This window comes from Typha latifolia, chromosome 2 (genome assembly GCF_019914945.1).
Source record: "Typha latifolia isolate L0001 chromosome 2, TyphaL0001v2, whole genome shotgun sequence".
Classification (NCBI taxonomy): Eukaryota; Viridiplantae; Streptophyta; class Magnoliopsida; order Poales; family Typhaceae; genus Typha; species Typha latifolia.
The window spans coordinates 9,752,588-9,769,437 of NC_133087.1; the positions used below are offsets into that span (position 1 = coordinate 9,752,588).

General features: G+C 37.2%; 1 protein-coding gene across 3 annotated transcripts in view; it reads left to right on the top strand.

Annotated features, from left to right (window-relative positions):
- Positions 1-16,611, top strand: part of LOC140783001 (uncharacterized) — a 33,195-nt gene extending 16,584 nt beyond the window's left edge. The window contains exons 12-15 of one of the 3 annotated variants that reach the window (XR_012107977.1): positions 10,252-10,381; positions 10,478-10,585; positions 14,407-14,489; positions 16,342-16,378. Coding sequence is in view for 2 of the 3 variants with exons in the window: in XM_073129940.1 (XP_072986041.1) it covers positions 14,407-14,489; positions 16,342-16,388 (130 nt within the window). In the remaining variant the exon portion in view is untranslated. Of the gene's footprint in view, positions 1-10,251; positions 10,382-10,477; positions 10,586-14,406; positions 14,490-16,341 lie in introns of all 3 variants that reach the window. The other 2 variants (XM_073129940.1, XM_073129943.1) reach the window with 2 other exon arrangements.
- Positions 16,612-16,850: the final 239 nt, after the last annotated feature.

Below are 16,850 nucleotides of genomic sequence, written 5' to 3' on the forward strand. Positions count from 1 at the left end.
ATTTGTGCACAGTAGGAATTGATAATAATTTAGAAATGGAACTAGAAAGGAATAACCCGAAAATATCTATTAAACCAAACTTCATCTTCTAGTCAAAATGATAATTACTATAGAAAAGCATACTCGACTATCTGAAAATAAAATTTGATTTGTAGTGTGATGGTAGTGGGAATGGAAGCATCGACAGTAGTGGTTGCTGGCGGCGTTGGTGGTAGTGAACATCAGTGCTTGTGGGATTGCCGAGAGATGTCGAAGAGGCATCAATGACAAGCCATTAACGGGACGCCGTGATGAAGGAGTTACTAGCGTCGATAATGGTGGTCGATCGCGTGAGGGAGCTGTCGGGGAAGGTCTGCGATGGATGGCGCTCTCGAGGGAAGTGGAGCGACGCAACTAATGTCGGCAATGGTGCCAATCAATTAGGATCTATGTGCATAGATGACGATGCGATTGGTGAACGCTGAGGTGGCAACGGGAAACTGAGGTGCCGTTGTCGGTGTTGGTGCTGTCAGTGGTGAGCGTCGGCTTAGAGGGTGGCAGCGTCGTCGATGGCGAGTGTTGGTGGTGTTGTCAAGTGGCTTGAAGGAGGCGGGAGATCAAGGCTCTAGTGGTAGTGGAGGGTTGCGGTGTCATCAGTGGAGATCGACGTCATCGTTGAGGAAGAGATGGCGTGGAGGCGGTGGCGGTATGGAGGTAGGCTAGGGCTTGGTGTCAAATGGTTTGAAGGGAGGTGAGGGATGAGGATAAGGATGACAAATGGGTTGGGTTACGTCTAATGGGCTGGTGTGGTGGCTAACATGTTTAAGTGAGTTTGCGGTTGGGTTTGAAGTATTTGGTTAATGGGTTTTGGATTTGGTTTTTGGTTGGATTGGGTTCAGTTGGGGTGGAGGGATTCAAAATTTGGAATATAGTAGGGGGGAAGGATTTGTTGGGATTTTAATAGGAAAATAAGAGCTAAAAATTGAAATACGATTCTAAGAACGATGATGGTGGAAAAAATAAAAAAAGAATGAGATTTCACACCTCTATTCTCAACTAGGGTTTTACACTCAAAACTCTCATTGGAGATAATTCTAATTTTTTTATTTCATTTCTTTATAAACTTCAATAGTAAAAAGCTGGCTTGTATAGACCTTAAACACCCTAAACAATTATAAAAAAGCAAACAGAACCTTAAACACCATAAATAATAAATATATAGTAAAAATAATTAATTTAAGACTAATTTTCTAAATGAGGAACTGCACTAATACATGTGCCCGTGTAATATATTATTGATGTCCGCATCATTCTCCTCTAGTGGGAGATAACTAGGCTCTATCAAGTGTCCTCTATAGGCGGGGCTGTTTATACTCGGTGGAAATGGTGTATAATAAAAAAAATAATTCTAAACACTATAAGTAGCAAATGTATAATAAAAATAATTAACAAGTTATTTCTTGAAGGAGGAAATACATTAATACATGTGTCCGTGTACTATGTCGCTAATGTCCGCATAATCTAGACTTCTAGAATCTAGTCTTCACAATCTTAGGGTAGAGCTTCATTTGTCAATAAGTTATAATCATCATCAAGCTCTAGTTCAATATTTTTATTATTCTCTGTTTCCTCATCCAACTGGATTAATTGCTCATCTAGAGAAGTGGAAAAAGTGTTACTAGTAATAGTTTGAGCAACTCTTGCGCTTCTCCTTGATGATAAATTTTTTTTTGCACCTGATGCTTTTGTCACTATTTCCCAAGTTAACCCTTCACGTGGGAAGACCTCTTGCTCTTGAGGATCATTATCCAACTAATTAATTGTATTATTTCTTTTTTGAAGCCACATGATCCTTTTCTTTTGCTATCTTTCGATTTTTTATTCTTGCATTAAATTATACATAAATTAGATCATTTAATCCTTTCACTTCCAATCTATTACTCTTCTTTGATTAAATTTGAAAACAAAGATGAAATTAATACGAGTCAATTATAATTTAGAATTGACAACTTAATCAATACAATGATATATTACCCATTCCAATGAGCTCCAATTTCTTTCACGTCTTAACAAACTATATGCCAAATTAAGAATTTTAATTGCCATATTTTTTAGATAAGGAATATACACTCCACCTATGAGATAATAACCATATAAATTAGAAAATAACTTACTAACGTACTAACGTACATAAGACTAAAAGACATGTTTTATTACATATGTTAAACTATTAAATATACTTGGGTTGAATTCATCATTATTGATTTCTCTTGCCAATCTTGTTAGTCTCCCAAAATTTCTACTAACATACATTTGTAATGTGCACTTGAATAAACAGATCTAGGTAGAAGTTTTCAACACAGCTAAGAACACTATCTATTACATTTAAATCGCTATCTATTTCATCGCAATTTCTATAAAAGTAATATGCATTTAAATAATATGCAGCAGCATAGAGATATGTATCAAGCTTTCTATTTGTGTATTGATCAATAGCATCAAGAAAGGGCTTGGAAGAAATCTTATTATTATTAAAAATATTTTTAATTTTCTTCTTAGCATCTTTTAACTCACCATATATAAATCCGATTGGTGGCTTTCTTTTGTCATCGATAATTTGAAGCAACTTAATTAAGGAGTGTGTAATGGTTATATAGTAGTTGATTAGAAAGAAATAAAGTTCTAGCAGCTGAAAACCCAATTTCAGGATTGGGAACGCAAATTTTTCGAGAGCAGTAGAATAAATTGGTGTTCGAACGACCCTTTAGGTTTTTGGACGCAAATTTCTCGAGAGCAATAGAATAAATTGGCATTGGAACGACCCTTTAGGTGTTCAAATGCAATCTCCCTAAAGCAGAAGATTAAATAGGCGTTCAAACTCTCCCGAGATTGAACTGGTTCATTAAAAACCTTGGGCGTTGGATTTGGTTTATAGGTTGCACGATAAGATGAGCCAGGGAGTGTTAGCCCTACTATTCAGACTTTCACACCTGCATAGGTGGGGGAGCGAATTGCTAAGGGTCTTTGCTTTAGATGTGATGAGCGTTTTACACTCGGACACCGCTGTATGCGAGCTATGAGTAGCGTAATGCTCATTGATAGTCAAAAGGACCTCCAAGAGGATGTTGCTACTGAGGAAGAATGCCCAGAAGTGAATCAGGAGCTGAACCAAGAAGAGTGCGAGGAGGAAGAAATATCAGCAAAGATATCTTTACATGCGTACTTGGGTACTGTCGTGCCGAAAACTCTTTGAGTGGACGGCTTGACCAAGAAGCGATGTGTACATATCCTTATTGATTCGAGTACACAACTTCTTAGATCAACGGTTAGTTAAGGGGCTTGGATTGGAAGAGGAGCTAACAACAATGTTTGATGTGGTGATTAGTGATGGCATGAAGTTGAAGGCGGGAAGTCATTGTCGTTGGGTGGGAATAAGGGTTCAAGTATATGATCTTATTGTCGATTTGTATCCTCTCGCCCTCTTAGAGCTGACATATAGGCACACAATAGTTGCAAAGCCTAGGGTTGGTGACTTTTGATTTCAGCACTATGTGGATGACATTTAGGAGAGACGACAGGGTGGTGCGGTTTGATGGAGTTGAAGTTTTGTCCACAACCCTACTTTGCAGCCCATGGCTGGTCTACCAAGACCAAAGGAGATGGCCTACATGCTACTCATAGCTCCATCAACCCCTGAGCCAAACCCAAGCTTAGGTATAAATGCTAAATTGCATTGATTACTAATTGAATTTGTTGGTGTGTTCAAGGAACCAAAGGGGTTGCCACTATTTAGAAATTTTGATTATTGCATAAATATTACTCTCGGGGCTACACCTACCAACGTGCGACCTTTATAAGTATCCACTTGTTCAAAAAGAGGAGATCACACAAAGATGGTGAAGGAGATGATGGATCAAGGCATTATTCGGCCGAGTAGAAGTGCTTGCTTGTCTCCCGTCTTGTTGGTGTGAAAGGACGACAGATGGCGGTTTTATGTCGATTATTGAGCCTTGAACTCTATCACCGTCAAAAACTAATACCCAATATCGGTGATGGAAGAGCTTTTGGATGAGCTAGCAGGAGTGGCATATTTTAGGAAGTTGGATTTGCGCAAGATACCATCAAATACGGGTCAAATCCGTCGATGTGCACAAATTGATATTTTGCACCCATGACACTGAGTTTCTAGTGATGCCATTCGGGTTAACCAATGCTCCAGCGACGTTTCAAGGTCTGATGAACGATATTTTCAGACTTTTCCTACGTCGATTTGTCTTAGTATTTTTTGACGATATTTTAGTGTTCAGTCAGAGTTTTGAAGAGCATTTGCAACACTTTCATGAAGTGCTGAAAAATTTTAGAGACAAATTTGCTGAATGTGTGAAGATGTTCAAGTGTTTATGAGGTGTACAAAAGATGGAATATCTGAGCCATGTGATACCAAGTGGAGGAGTAGCGGTTGACCGAGAAAATTGCTTCTATGCTCAATTGGCTGCTTTCAAAGACCGTGCGCGAGCTTTGAGGATTCCTTGAGTTGACGGGCTATTATTGAACTTTCATTGCTAGGTATGGGAAGATAACTTTACCCCTAAGAAGAATGCATTTGAATGGAGCGATAAAGCTACTGTTACTTTTGAAGAACTAAAATCAGCAATGATGATGACATTAGTTTTAGCGCTATTGAACTTCACCAAAGGCTTTGTGGTTGAATGCGACACATCAGGAGTTGGGATATGAGCTGTTCTTATGCAAGAAGGCCGACATATAACGTTCATGAGCAAAGCCTTGTCCGAAAGATCATAGCTACTTTCAACATACGAGAGGGAATGTTGGCTATTATCCATATCGTTGCCAAATGGAGACCATATCTGATCATGCATCGCTTCATTTGCATGGATCAAAGGAGTTTTCCCTACTTCATGAGTCGGCAGATACATACCCCGGCGCAACAGCGGTGGGTGACCAAACTCTAGGGGTATGACTATAATCTACAATATACAAAGGGCGCAGAGAATCGGGTGGTGGACGTGCTATCGCGCCAAATCGAAGGGGCTGAACTTGCTGCCTACTCAAACCCTATTTTTCTCTTCCTCGAGGAGTTTAGAAGAGCTAGTGTGGTTCACCTAACTATTAACAGTCTCTTACAAGAGATAGCAGCAGATTCGGAGAACCATCCAGAGTTAGAGAACTGAGATGGCATCCTATTGGACCGTCGGTGCATTCGAGTGCCCGCAGATGCTTCGTTGCGATTACGGGTGTTTGACCACTTCCACAACACTCTAGAGGTGGGCCATGAGGGCGTCTTGAGGACTTACAAGAGGCTCTCCAAAGCTGTACATGGCCTAGAATGCAGAAGAATGTACGAGTTCACGTGAAGGGGTGTGAGATGTGCCAACGGGCAAAATTGGAGACGTTGAAACTAGTTGGACTTCTACAACCCTTATCGATGTTAGATTGAGAATGGGAAGATGTTTCTATGGACTTTATATAAGGTTTTTTTGCCAGTACGTAGATTTTTAGTAATATTTGTTGTAGTGGACAAGTTGAGCAAGTACGCTCACTTTTTAGCTTTGGCATATCATTTTTTGTTGTAGTGTTTATCAGTGAGTTTTGGACGAAATTTTTTAGATTGCATGGGACTCATTTGGATCTTAGCTCGACATATCACCCCCAAATTGACAGGCAAACATAAGCAGTAAATTGGTGGATTGAATAGTATCTTTGCTGTTTTGTGGGAGACCGTCTGAGACGATTAGAGTACTTTGCCATGGGCTGAGCGATTGTACAATACCTCTCAGCCACAACATTGGAATATTGCTGGTTGAGGTGGTTTGCGGTCGCACCGCATCGAATTTACGAGTTTATAACAGACCGACCACTTCGGACCACACGGAGGTAGACATAGCGCTATTGGACAGAGATGAGACTCTACGATGGCTGCGAGCACATATGGGAACAACCCAAAATTGCTAGAAACAAATGCACGATAGGGGGCATTGTGAGCAAGAGTATGATATAGGTGACATGGTTTATGTTTGGATTCAACCTTATCGCCAAGTAACCTCGAGGCTAGTGCGAAACCAGAAAGTGTCGCATAATTTCTTTGGTCATTTCAAGGTGTTAGGGAGGATTGAACCGGTTGCATACCTTTTGGATTTGTTAGAGGGAACACGTGTGCATCCGATGTTCCATGTCTCATTACTAAAAGTGAGAATCACCACATACTAGATTGTTAGAGATACATTGCTCGAGCCAAAGGATGAGATAGAGTGGGTCGAGCCGGTTCGTGCGCTAGCATAGCGTCGTCGGAGACATAAACGAATATTAGAGACGGAGGTGCTCGTTAAGTGGTTTGGCGAACCTTTTGAACAGGCTACTTGGCAGTCCGAGACTAATATAATAGACTGCTTTCCTAATTTCAAGGTGGGGAAGCGTGATGAACTGTAATGGTTAGATAGGAGTTGATTAGAAGGAAATAAAATTTCAGCAGCCAAAAGACCCAATTTTGAGATTAGGCGTTCGAATGCAAATTTTCGAGAGCAGTAGAATAAATTGGTTCTTGAACGGTCCTTTAGGCATTCGAACGCAATCTCCCAAGAGAAGAAGATTAAATAGGCATTTGAATGCTCCTAAAAAAATAAATTGGCGTTTGAACGCCTTTAAGGCCATTTGAATGCTCGATGGTGATGAACTTTAATTTAAGTGTTTTAATTAAGTATTTTTTCTTATGTTAGATAATAAGACTCGAGTCTTTTTAATCCTATTGCCAAGTCTAATCAAGTTAGTAAGTCACCTATAAATAGATGTGTGCATCTGGATAGTTATCTTAGATTATTGAAATTAATTTGCAAGATCGTCTTCTTTTTCCATGTTCGACTACCTCCAAACTTTAAAACCCTAGCCACCATCTGGGATCTTCATTGTTGCTTTCCTCTTCGTCTGGTCGTGTCCCCTTGACCCTAAGAAATGACCCTTCTATCTCTTTCCTACCGACTACCTCTGCTTTCACTAGTGTCATCTCCACCACTATACCATAACTCTAAGCTGATCACCACCATGTCTCTTCGGCTTCCTCTTTCCATGATCCATCCCGAATCTATCTCAATCTCAATAGCACTCGACCATCTAACCATTTGATCTTGAGTTACCTCTTAACTTTGGAGATTTGCGCTAACCCTAACTTTCTTTTCGTGAGTCGAAATATAGTTTCGTTTTTGGATTTGGACTCACAATTATCGTGAGGTCTTGAAGGTGGTTGTTACAGAATGAAAATTTTAATTGCTAATGACACTTGTCCTTAAAATTGATTATTAAGAATAGTAGAGTAAGCTCTTTTTCTTTTAGCAATTTTTGACCATTTGCATGTTAAATATTCATCAGAAGTAAACATAAGCCTTAATTTTTCTTTTTTCTCCAAAGACTATAATGTAAGAAAAGAAGTGAGAAATTTTGTAACTCTAGATCTCATGATCTCCTTTTTTTATGTGAATTAACGCATCATACTTAATATCTTATGATGTCCATATATATACCATGACCTCTCCCACATTCAATTGCCACCTTTAATCCTTTCTTCCTTGGATGTGCTCTCTAGCATTAAATCTATACAATGGGCGGCACAAGATGCCTAGTTTATGCGGGGATATGTATCTTTTAGTAACTATGTAGCTGCTAAAATAGCAGCAACATTATCAGTCACAATTTGGAGAACATTCTCTGCTCCCACTTCTTTGATACTATCAACAACAATATTATAGATGTATTCACTTGTATGTGAGTCTTCAGAGCAATCAACAGAATGCAAAAATTAACCCTCATCTCACAACTAACACAAATTCATAATGCTTTTTTCTTTTTGATTTGTCCAAGCATTAATCAAATTTGAGTAGCAATGTTTTTCCATGCAATCCTCTGGTTTTCTAAATTATCATTTGTTTTAGCCAAGGTTCCCAGTTTCGGCCGATCCCGATCCCAGCCGAAACCAGTCGGCTGGTTTTGGCTGCGGTTTCGGCCGAAACTCGCTCCGACCCGGGGGACATCAATAATTGATGTCCCCACCCCCCACCTGCCTCTCTCCTTTTTCTCCCTCTCTTTCTCTTTTTTCCTCTCTTTTCTTTCTTTCTCTCTTTTCTTTCTTTCTCTCTTTCTCACGGATCTCTTACTCTCTTTCTCACCGGTGACTGAATAGTGAGTAGATCTCCATCTCTCTGGTGATCTCGACCTCCGGCGATGTTCTCCGACGACCTCGATCTCCGGCGACCTTCGGTAAGTTTTTTTTTTTTTTTCCATTGTGCGGCGAGCTGCAAAGAAGCAAGCATGTTTCTTCTTTGTGAGCTGCGGCAAAGCACATTTCAGCGGCAATCTTTGCGGCAGAGAGACTTCTACTTACTTGCTGCGGCGGCAAGCATTGCAAAGATAGCTGCAAAGAATAAAGCGACTCAAGCGGCAATCTTTGCGGTGAGAGATTATATTATATTTTAATTTATATTTATGTTTTTTAATTGCAGAGCTAAAATATCAATGGCTTTAAAAGAGAAGTCATATGATACCGACATTAGGTGGCAACATTGCAGCACTATTGGGCAAGATAAAAGGCGCGTTAAATGCAACTGGTGTGGAAAGGAAATGAGTGGTGATGTTAGCTGTTTGAAAGAACATTTAGTTGGAAGACAAGAAAATGTAGCAGTTTGCACTCAAGTGTCTTTGGAAGTTAGAAAGCAGATGTTGGCTCATTTAATTGTTAAAAAGAAGGATAAATAATCTGCACAACAAAGAGAGTCAATGATTCATGAAGAATTGATGCATAATCCTGTACACATTGATGATGATAGCAGTGAGCAAAGTGAGGAGGATGAGGAGGACAGACAGATGAGGAGGGCAATGAAAGAGAGCAGAAATATGTATAGAGAAGAGGAAGAGATGAGAAGAAGCACTAGTGGTAATTTTCAGAAATCTAGATCAGTTAATATACGAGGAGAGAGAATATGGGGCAGCAGTTCTACCCATAGGACTCATGGTGTTACAACAGAGTCTGAAAATATTAGACCAATGGATACATATCTTCAAAAAAAAAGGGGTCGTACACAGGCTTCAATCAAGACAGCTCTCAAAGGAATTAAAAATGCAAAGAAACACATTGGTAAAGCTATCTCTAAATTTTTCTTCTACAACCATATTCCTTTTAATGTAGCTGATATCCCTTACTATCACACTATAGTGGATGCTATACAATCAGTAGGGCCTGATGTTCCCCCTCCTAGTTCAAATGATATTGCTACTAAATATCTTAACTTAGAGGTAGATAAACTTCATACTTATATTGAGACATTTAAACGGTATTGGGATGAATTTGGTTGTACACTGATGTGTGATGGGTGGAGTACACAAAACAGAAGAAATATAATTAATTTCTTAGTGTACTCTGGTATGGGGATAATATTTTTGAAGTCTGTGGATGCTACTGCTCATTTCAAAAATGCAGATTATATTTGTCAGTTGATGGATGAGGTGGTACAAGAAATCGGTGAAAAAAGAGTAGTCCAAGTGGTTACTGATAATAGGGCAAATTATAAAGCTGCTGGAAATTTACTAATGATTAAAAGACCTCATTTATATTGGACACCATGTGCTGCACATTGTATTGATCTGATGTTAGAGGATATTGCAAAAGAGCCTGAAATTGATATGGTCATATGTGAAGGTTAGAGGTTAACAAATTTTATATATAACCATAGTTGGGTTCTTAATTTACTCAAGCAAATGACTGGTGGTAGGGAGATCATCAGACCCGGCGTCACTAGATTTGCCACTCACTTTTTAGCCTTGGAGAGCATCATGCGCTACAAGGATGATATTATGCGGATGTTTACATCACAGGAGTGGTCTATGAAAATTAAGAATATAAAACCTAAAGATAAATCTTTAGGTGAAATTTGAAAAATATGGCTCTTGGAAATATATTTTGGTATAATATTACAATTGCCACCACAGTATTTGAGCCTCTTGTTAAAGTATTAAGATTTGTAGACAGTGATGACAAGTCTGAGATGGGTTTCTTATATGAGGCAATGGACAAAGCTAAAGAATCAATAAAAAAAAATGTGGGCCAAAGTTATACGAAGTGGTGGAAGATGATTGATTCTAAATGGAACAAACAACTATATAGAGATATACACACTGCTGGTAAGTATGCTTTTAAGTTTTAAGTTTTAATTTACTTTTATTTATGAATATTTAAAAATTTGAATGCTTATAAATTTTAAATTTCTACAGGGTATTTTCTTAATCAAAGATTTTAATTCTCTAAAAATGTCAATAATGATAGTGAAGTCTTGTTGGGGTTAGAAAGGTAATCAGCAAGCTTGAGCCCGATATTCATAAACAAATCCTGTGCGATAAAGAAGTGAGTTATGATTCAATTAAATAATTTTATTATTATTTGTTTCAAGTTTTAACTTTCAATATAATCAATAAGCTAATAATATATTTTTGATTTCAGATGGAGAGATATAGATTGAGAGCTGGGCAATTCAGTACTGCTAAAGTTGCTGCAGCTATATCTCATAACACTCCAACTGAATGGTGGTCTATTTATGGATAGGAGGAGGTACAAATTTGACGCCAATAGCAAAGAAGATTTTAAGTCAAACTGTATCTTTATCACAGTGTGAGAAATTGGACTACTTTTTCCTTAATTCACACAAAAACACGCAACCGATTGACAATGGAAAGATTGGAGAAGTTATTTTTTTGGTATTATAATATGAGATTGAGGGAGAGAAATTTAAAAAGAAAGGCAGAAAATAAACAATTGATTGATTTAAATTATGTTTTTGATGAAGAAGACCCCTTGACTCCATGGATCAGAGAAATAGAGGACAGGTTATTAGATGACAGAGAAAACCCATGGTTAGATGAAATATTAGGAGAGACCACGACGAGGGCAGAGGCTGGTACGAGTCATTCAGCAGCGAGAGATAGTATATCTACTAGTACTAGTCATAGTCCTGATGATACATATGGTGGTGAGATCGTTTCATCTACATTTGTTGAGGAAAGTCAATGAGGCATAAGGAGTGAAGACAGAGAAACTGAGGATATATATACATATCAGTGACGTCGTCATGAGATGCATTTTGGTTCCTATGATTATGGTACATCGAGTATTTATTGTTTGGAGCCATCACAAGATCCATATGCTAGTTATTATCCTCAGTATTCTCAAGCACAAGATTCAAATGCTGGTTATTATCCTCCTCAAACGTAAGTCACACAACAAGATCCATATAATATGACTAATATGATGAAATCATTTTTTGAAGCATCAGGTCCTAGACATTAATATTTACAAACTTATGGTGATTATGATGATGAAGACTATAGAAATTTAGGAGAACCAGCTCGGTATTCAACAAAATTTTAAATTTTGAGTAAGTTAATACATTTTTTTAAGTTTTTAGACTTCATATGTGAGTAATTTTTGTTTTCTTATTTTTTGTCATTTTTTCTAAATTTTTCTGCATTTTTAAATAATATTTAGAATTTTATATAATTAAAAAATAGTCCGATCCGATATGAACGGCCGATACGTATGGTTTTTTGGGGCGGCCGATATCGATCCCGATCCCGATACTGGGAACCTTGGTTTTAGCCTCACTTGCTTTTTCAAAAGTGGCTCATATAATTCATCATTAATAGCATTAAAAGAGATGCCATATTTGTATACCCAGTGAGCTAAGTAGTTCATTTATCTCTTTCTTCTTTTGCAAAAGAATCTTTTATTTATGTTTGTACCATCTTTCTTTACTTTCTAACTGGAATTTCTAGATCTATAGAGGTGAATTTATCCATAGGATCTTTAGTCCTTGGTTTTCTACTGTCAACATATGAAATTTCTAAATCATCATTCTCTCTGCATATATCTACTTCTGCCCTTAATTCTACTGCCTCTTGATTTCTCTTCTTTTTTCTTTTGATTCTCCTTTAGATGATTTTTGATAATTCTTTTGGCATCATCATTAGCTTTTAGACAAGGCGCAACATCACCTTTAATATGAGCAATATGCTTTTAAATTTGCTAATTCCTCGCTTAGTGACATTCTTATAGAATCTACATTTCACTGTTTTGACATTATTTTTATTCGAAAAGTATCCACATTTTAACCTAGATCATTGGAGCCAATAGGCACAAAATATTCAAATGATATAGACCCCGGTCAGAGACTATTTGAGAGGAATTAGTGGCTATATATGATTATTTGTACTCTGTATGTAAAATTGAGGCCATTGGGTAATTCACAAACTAATTAACAAGTAATTGAATAATTGATTAATTTGCAAACTAACTAGTATATTAGATTAATAGTAAAAAAAAATAGAGTTAAAGAATCAAGATTCAAGACAATGAAAGAATTAGTGAATTATAGATAACATTAATTAATCTCTCTAGCAAACTAATTACCAATTGATTCCTCTAGCACAACAGATTAATAATATTTACTAATTAGAAAACTAATACAGTTCTAGTGTTCGATAGTGAAACAATTCAAAGAAATCTACATTTAAATTACTAATTAGAAAACTAATACTATCAACTTTCTTCTCTAGCAATCAGCAAACTAATTAGCTCAATAATCATTATTTATTAATCAATTAATCACTAAGAAGTAAGGAATTAGGACAATGAATTAGTGAACATGAAAGAATTAAATAAAACTAAAGAAGTAGAGAAGTAGAGAATGCTTCCTTCTTCTTTAGTTAATTAATCAAACCCTTTCACTGCTAGCAATTAAGTGTTAATTACTGTAGCATTGAAGAAAGTAGAGAGTGAAGAAAGCCAATGGTGAAATAGAGAAAGAGAAGGAGAAAGGGAAGGAAAAAATACCTTGGCGGCCTTTCACTCTCAGTGGCCCTAAAGAGTGAAAGGGAAGAAAGAGAAGAAAAGAAGGGTACCTCAATTTGCTTGCTTGCCGATGAAAGGGAAGGTTATGCTCGTTTGTTGGTATCGATTTCTCGCCACCGCACAAAGAGATCGAGAGAGAGAGAGAGAGAGACTGGAGATGATCGAGGGAGGCCATCAAAGGTAAGGGCTCAAATCGAGAGTGAGGCTAGTGAAAACGATTAGGTTAGTTTTTTAAATGGTAATGGATTAGCACACTCAAAAACATTTAGTAGGCCGCTCAGCCTACTATGCGCCTTGGTGGTCTACCAGACAATTTGGCGACCCGCCAAGTACACTAGGCGGCTTGGCCGCCGTCACTGTTTGCGGGGTTGTCGACGCGCTGCCCCGCCATGGTGGTTGCCATGGATGCTTTTTAAAACACTCATAATGATAACCAAAAGTGCATTATATTTGGCTGTGCATTTTGTTCTACTTGATAATCATCAATTTCTATTTTCATATATTGCCTCATGGATCAAGTAATACTTCAAGTGCTACAAGCTTCATTTGATCAATTTCTATTTTCATATATGAGAAATTTTCAAATCACATCCTATATTTTTATCATTTTCACATTAATATCTGGTCTTTGAAGATTTGATAACTACTCTTTTTCCTGTATTTTCATATTTAGACCCTATTCTTACTTTTTAAATAACTACTATTAACCCAAATTTATAGTGTATATAACTCTACTAATTAAATAATTAAAATACCCTTGGAAATTTTTTAGTTCTCTTCCATTTGAAAATGGTTGATATTTTAAAATTTTTTTTCAACTAAAGTTATCATATGAAATTATAGGGGAAAAATGAGGGTTTGGATTACAAATTATAAAATCCTCAAAGATGGGGCTGTTAATTAAAAATAGTGAAAATATATGTAAATTTCTTTTAATTACAATCTTGATGGTCTCTTGAGGACTTTTGGCACCTTACGAGAACCATTCCAAACTTGCCTTCACTTCCATTTGTCATTTCTACTGCATAGTGAGAGCTAGCTCTAGAATTGTACATATTTTTCATGAAAGAATGTATTAGAAAATGCCAATTGCCAATAACCTCCGTGAATGATGCTAATGGCCACATGAATGATGAATAATATAAGTCAGTCAAACAGCACAAAAATTGCACTGTCATTTTACTGTAAAACAATCATATTGTGAATGTAAACTATAAGCCTGAACATGTGATTGTGTATCTTTTGATTTACAGCTGCTGACACTATTCTTGTGATTGTTTCTAACAGCTGCTGAGATTGTCATTCTTGAGATTGTTACTAACAGCGGTTGACATTGTCATTCTTGAGATAGTTTCTATAATGATGTTTACTGCTGTTAGAGGTCACGTTTAAGAACGGATCATTGTATTGTTGTGTTTTTCTCTTATTTTACTTGTCTCTGTTTGTACTGACTAGCAACTTTTCATCCACGAAGTCAGGCATTGCTAATTTTCTGATACTGAGTAGTTCTGGCTAATATTACTCAGGAACCGGCAAAAGAGTCAAAATAATCCTACCAAAATGGCATCAAATACCAATAGTTCTCTAATTACAGACTTTTCAGCTGAAGGTAAGACTATTTATTCTTTGCTCTTCGCAAGAATCAGCATGACATCTTAATTCTTATACATAGAGATGTAAAATATTTCCTACAATAATTTAGAATATTTGACCAAACTAGCCCTGCTCACAAACATATTTACGCAATTGGTACACCTCTCAAATTTATTACCGAAATAGTTCTATCTTGAACATATTGAATCTAATATTTTCTTTTCTAGTTTGTCCAAATATAATATGATAAATCTCTCTAGTTTATCCAATTAATAGGTAAATTCAAATCGAAGAATAATCTTTTCATCCTCAACACGTGTTCCTAACAGGAATAAAGTACATAAAATGCTAATAAGTTTAATGTTTTTTTGCCGAGAAGGAATACTCTTTTTATCCTCAACACATGCTTCTAAAAAGAATGTAGTACATATAATGCTGACAAGCTTAGCTTTGTTTGTCGGAACCATTGGATGGCAGCTGATGTGTTCAAAATAGACCATTTTTGATATTAAGTTTGGGAGTAGACTATTTGAATAAACAAGTTTCTGAGGAGGCACTATTTGGTCAACTCCTCAAAAGTTCTTGGTATTTTTTCCATGCACAAAACCTTAGCATGATGCACTGACTAAAGAAACCAACTTGGAAGCGAGGAAATTTTGGCACATACAGTGCTGGAAACAAACCAACCTTTGAAAGCTAGTGTACAACTTGTGGAGCCACCAGGAACATAGATGTTTCAGGGAAAACTGTGGGAGAAGGGAAGAGGAGGCAAGATATTACCAATTGGAATACGCAGAGCTGGTCTTGCTTGAATGAGTGCCATGTTATAGTCGCTGCACTTGCTGGTGATGAGCCATGTAACGGGGTGATGGCTAAGAACCCTAGTCTTAGTTATTGAGCCCTTTCTTCTATGTAATAGTTGGGTCTGCTTGGGATGGTAAGCTCTCCAGACTTGAAATTGCGGAAGTTTAAATTTTAAATCCTAAATCCCTAAACTTTGTTCTTCCTTGCCCCTTATGTTTGTCATGTGACCCACCTGGCCCCTGCTAGTAGTCATTGTGGAAGAGCAATGCCACTGAAAGAGACCCTTGCCACGGATTGGTCAAACATCTCTCACTCTGCCATTTACTCCAGCAGTGTGGGGATTGCCTGCATATGACAGATTTCTATGACATGCCTAGGTTTTGGATGACATATCATGTGCCCAGAAGATCAATGGGCACAAAATATTGCTGTGACCCTATCTTTGTATGATTAGATTGTCAGATTTGCACATTTTGAATTTCATTTGGATATCTAATATTTATTTATTTATTTGATAGAGATATCTAGTATTTCATACATTTAAAGAAGAACAAGGTAGGCTCCGCAGGTTCAACAACATAGCTGCACGGAGTACGGTAGAATTCCCTCCGAGGACAAACCCAAGCACTTCAGAAATCTAGCTTGTCAGTTGATGTTATATTTTATAGCTTTAGCTATTCACATAGCCAAAATAATTCCCAGGTTCACTTTTATCTTTTGGCAGCATCCTGTACTTTTAGTTTACGTTCCGTCTCTATGAAATTATAAGCTAGATGTTTTGCTGTTTAAGTGGTACTTGGGCAACAACTTGGAGAAAGCTATAGAATCAACTTAGATTCATGCGATCATTCTAGAACTTTGTTCGAGTTACTGCTGTCCATTTCTATGTACTCGGGATACTACAGGTATTGAATTAATAGTTTATCAGAATATTTGTCTCATATCGCAAACATGCTGGCAAGTTCTGTGACCTGTTTTCAAGTCACATTTAATTTTAAAATCTTTTTTTCTCTATGCTTGTCCCTTCTCCATTTTTAGATTCTCAAACTTCACTATGATTTCAGTAAGTGGCTGTGGAGCTGGCAGTTCAGCAAGTGAACAACACTTGTAGCAGATGGATTATTTTCGCTGATTTCAACCAAGTACTCTGACAACTGTTGGTTTATTTTCTTGTGTATCCTAAAATTCCAGTAAGGCAATTAGTCAATGTATATGATGTTTAATCGGTTTCATATAATTTGTTATGGTGTTTTTGGCCAGTTCAAAAGATATTGTAGCCATCCAAGAATATCTTTACCTGTATGTTGTGGAGCAGTGAAAGTTTTAGTGAAAAAGTATGGTGTTTTTTTTTTTTTTGATCATTCATGAGTCCGAAGGCTAAATATAAGTTGGGCAAAGGGCTAACCCTCTCTATATATAGAGGCATTTTAGGCCCCATCGAGTTTTCTAGCTGTTTAGTATCAGTTTTAAGCCATATGCGTCGTCGAACAATTGCTTCAAATTAAACGCCGTCAAGATCTGCTCCAAGCTATTACGTTGTCAAGCTATTTTTCCAAGTTAACCGCAGTGTCGA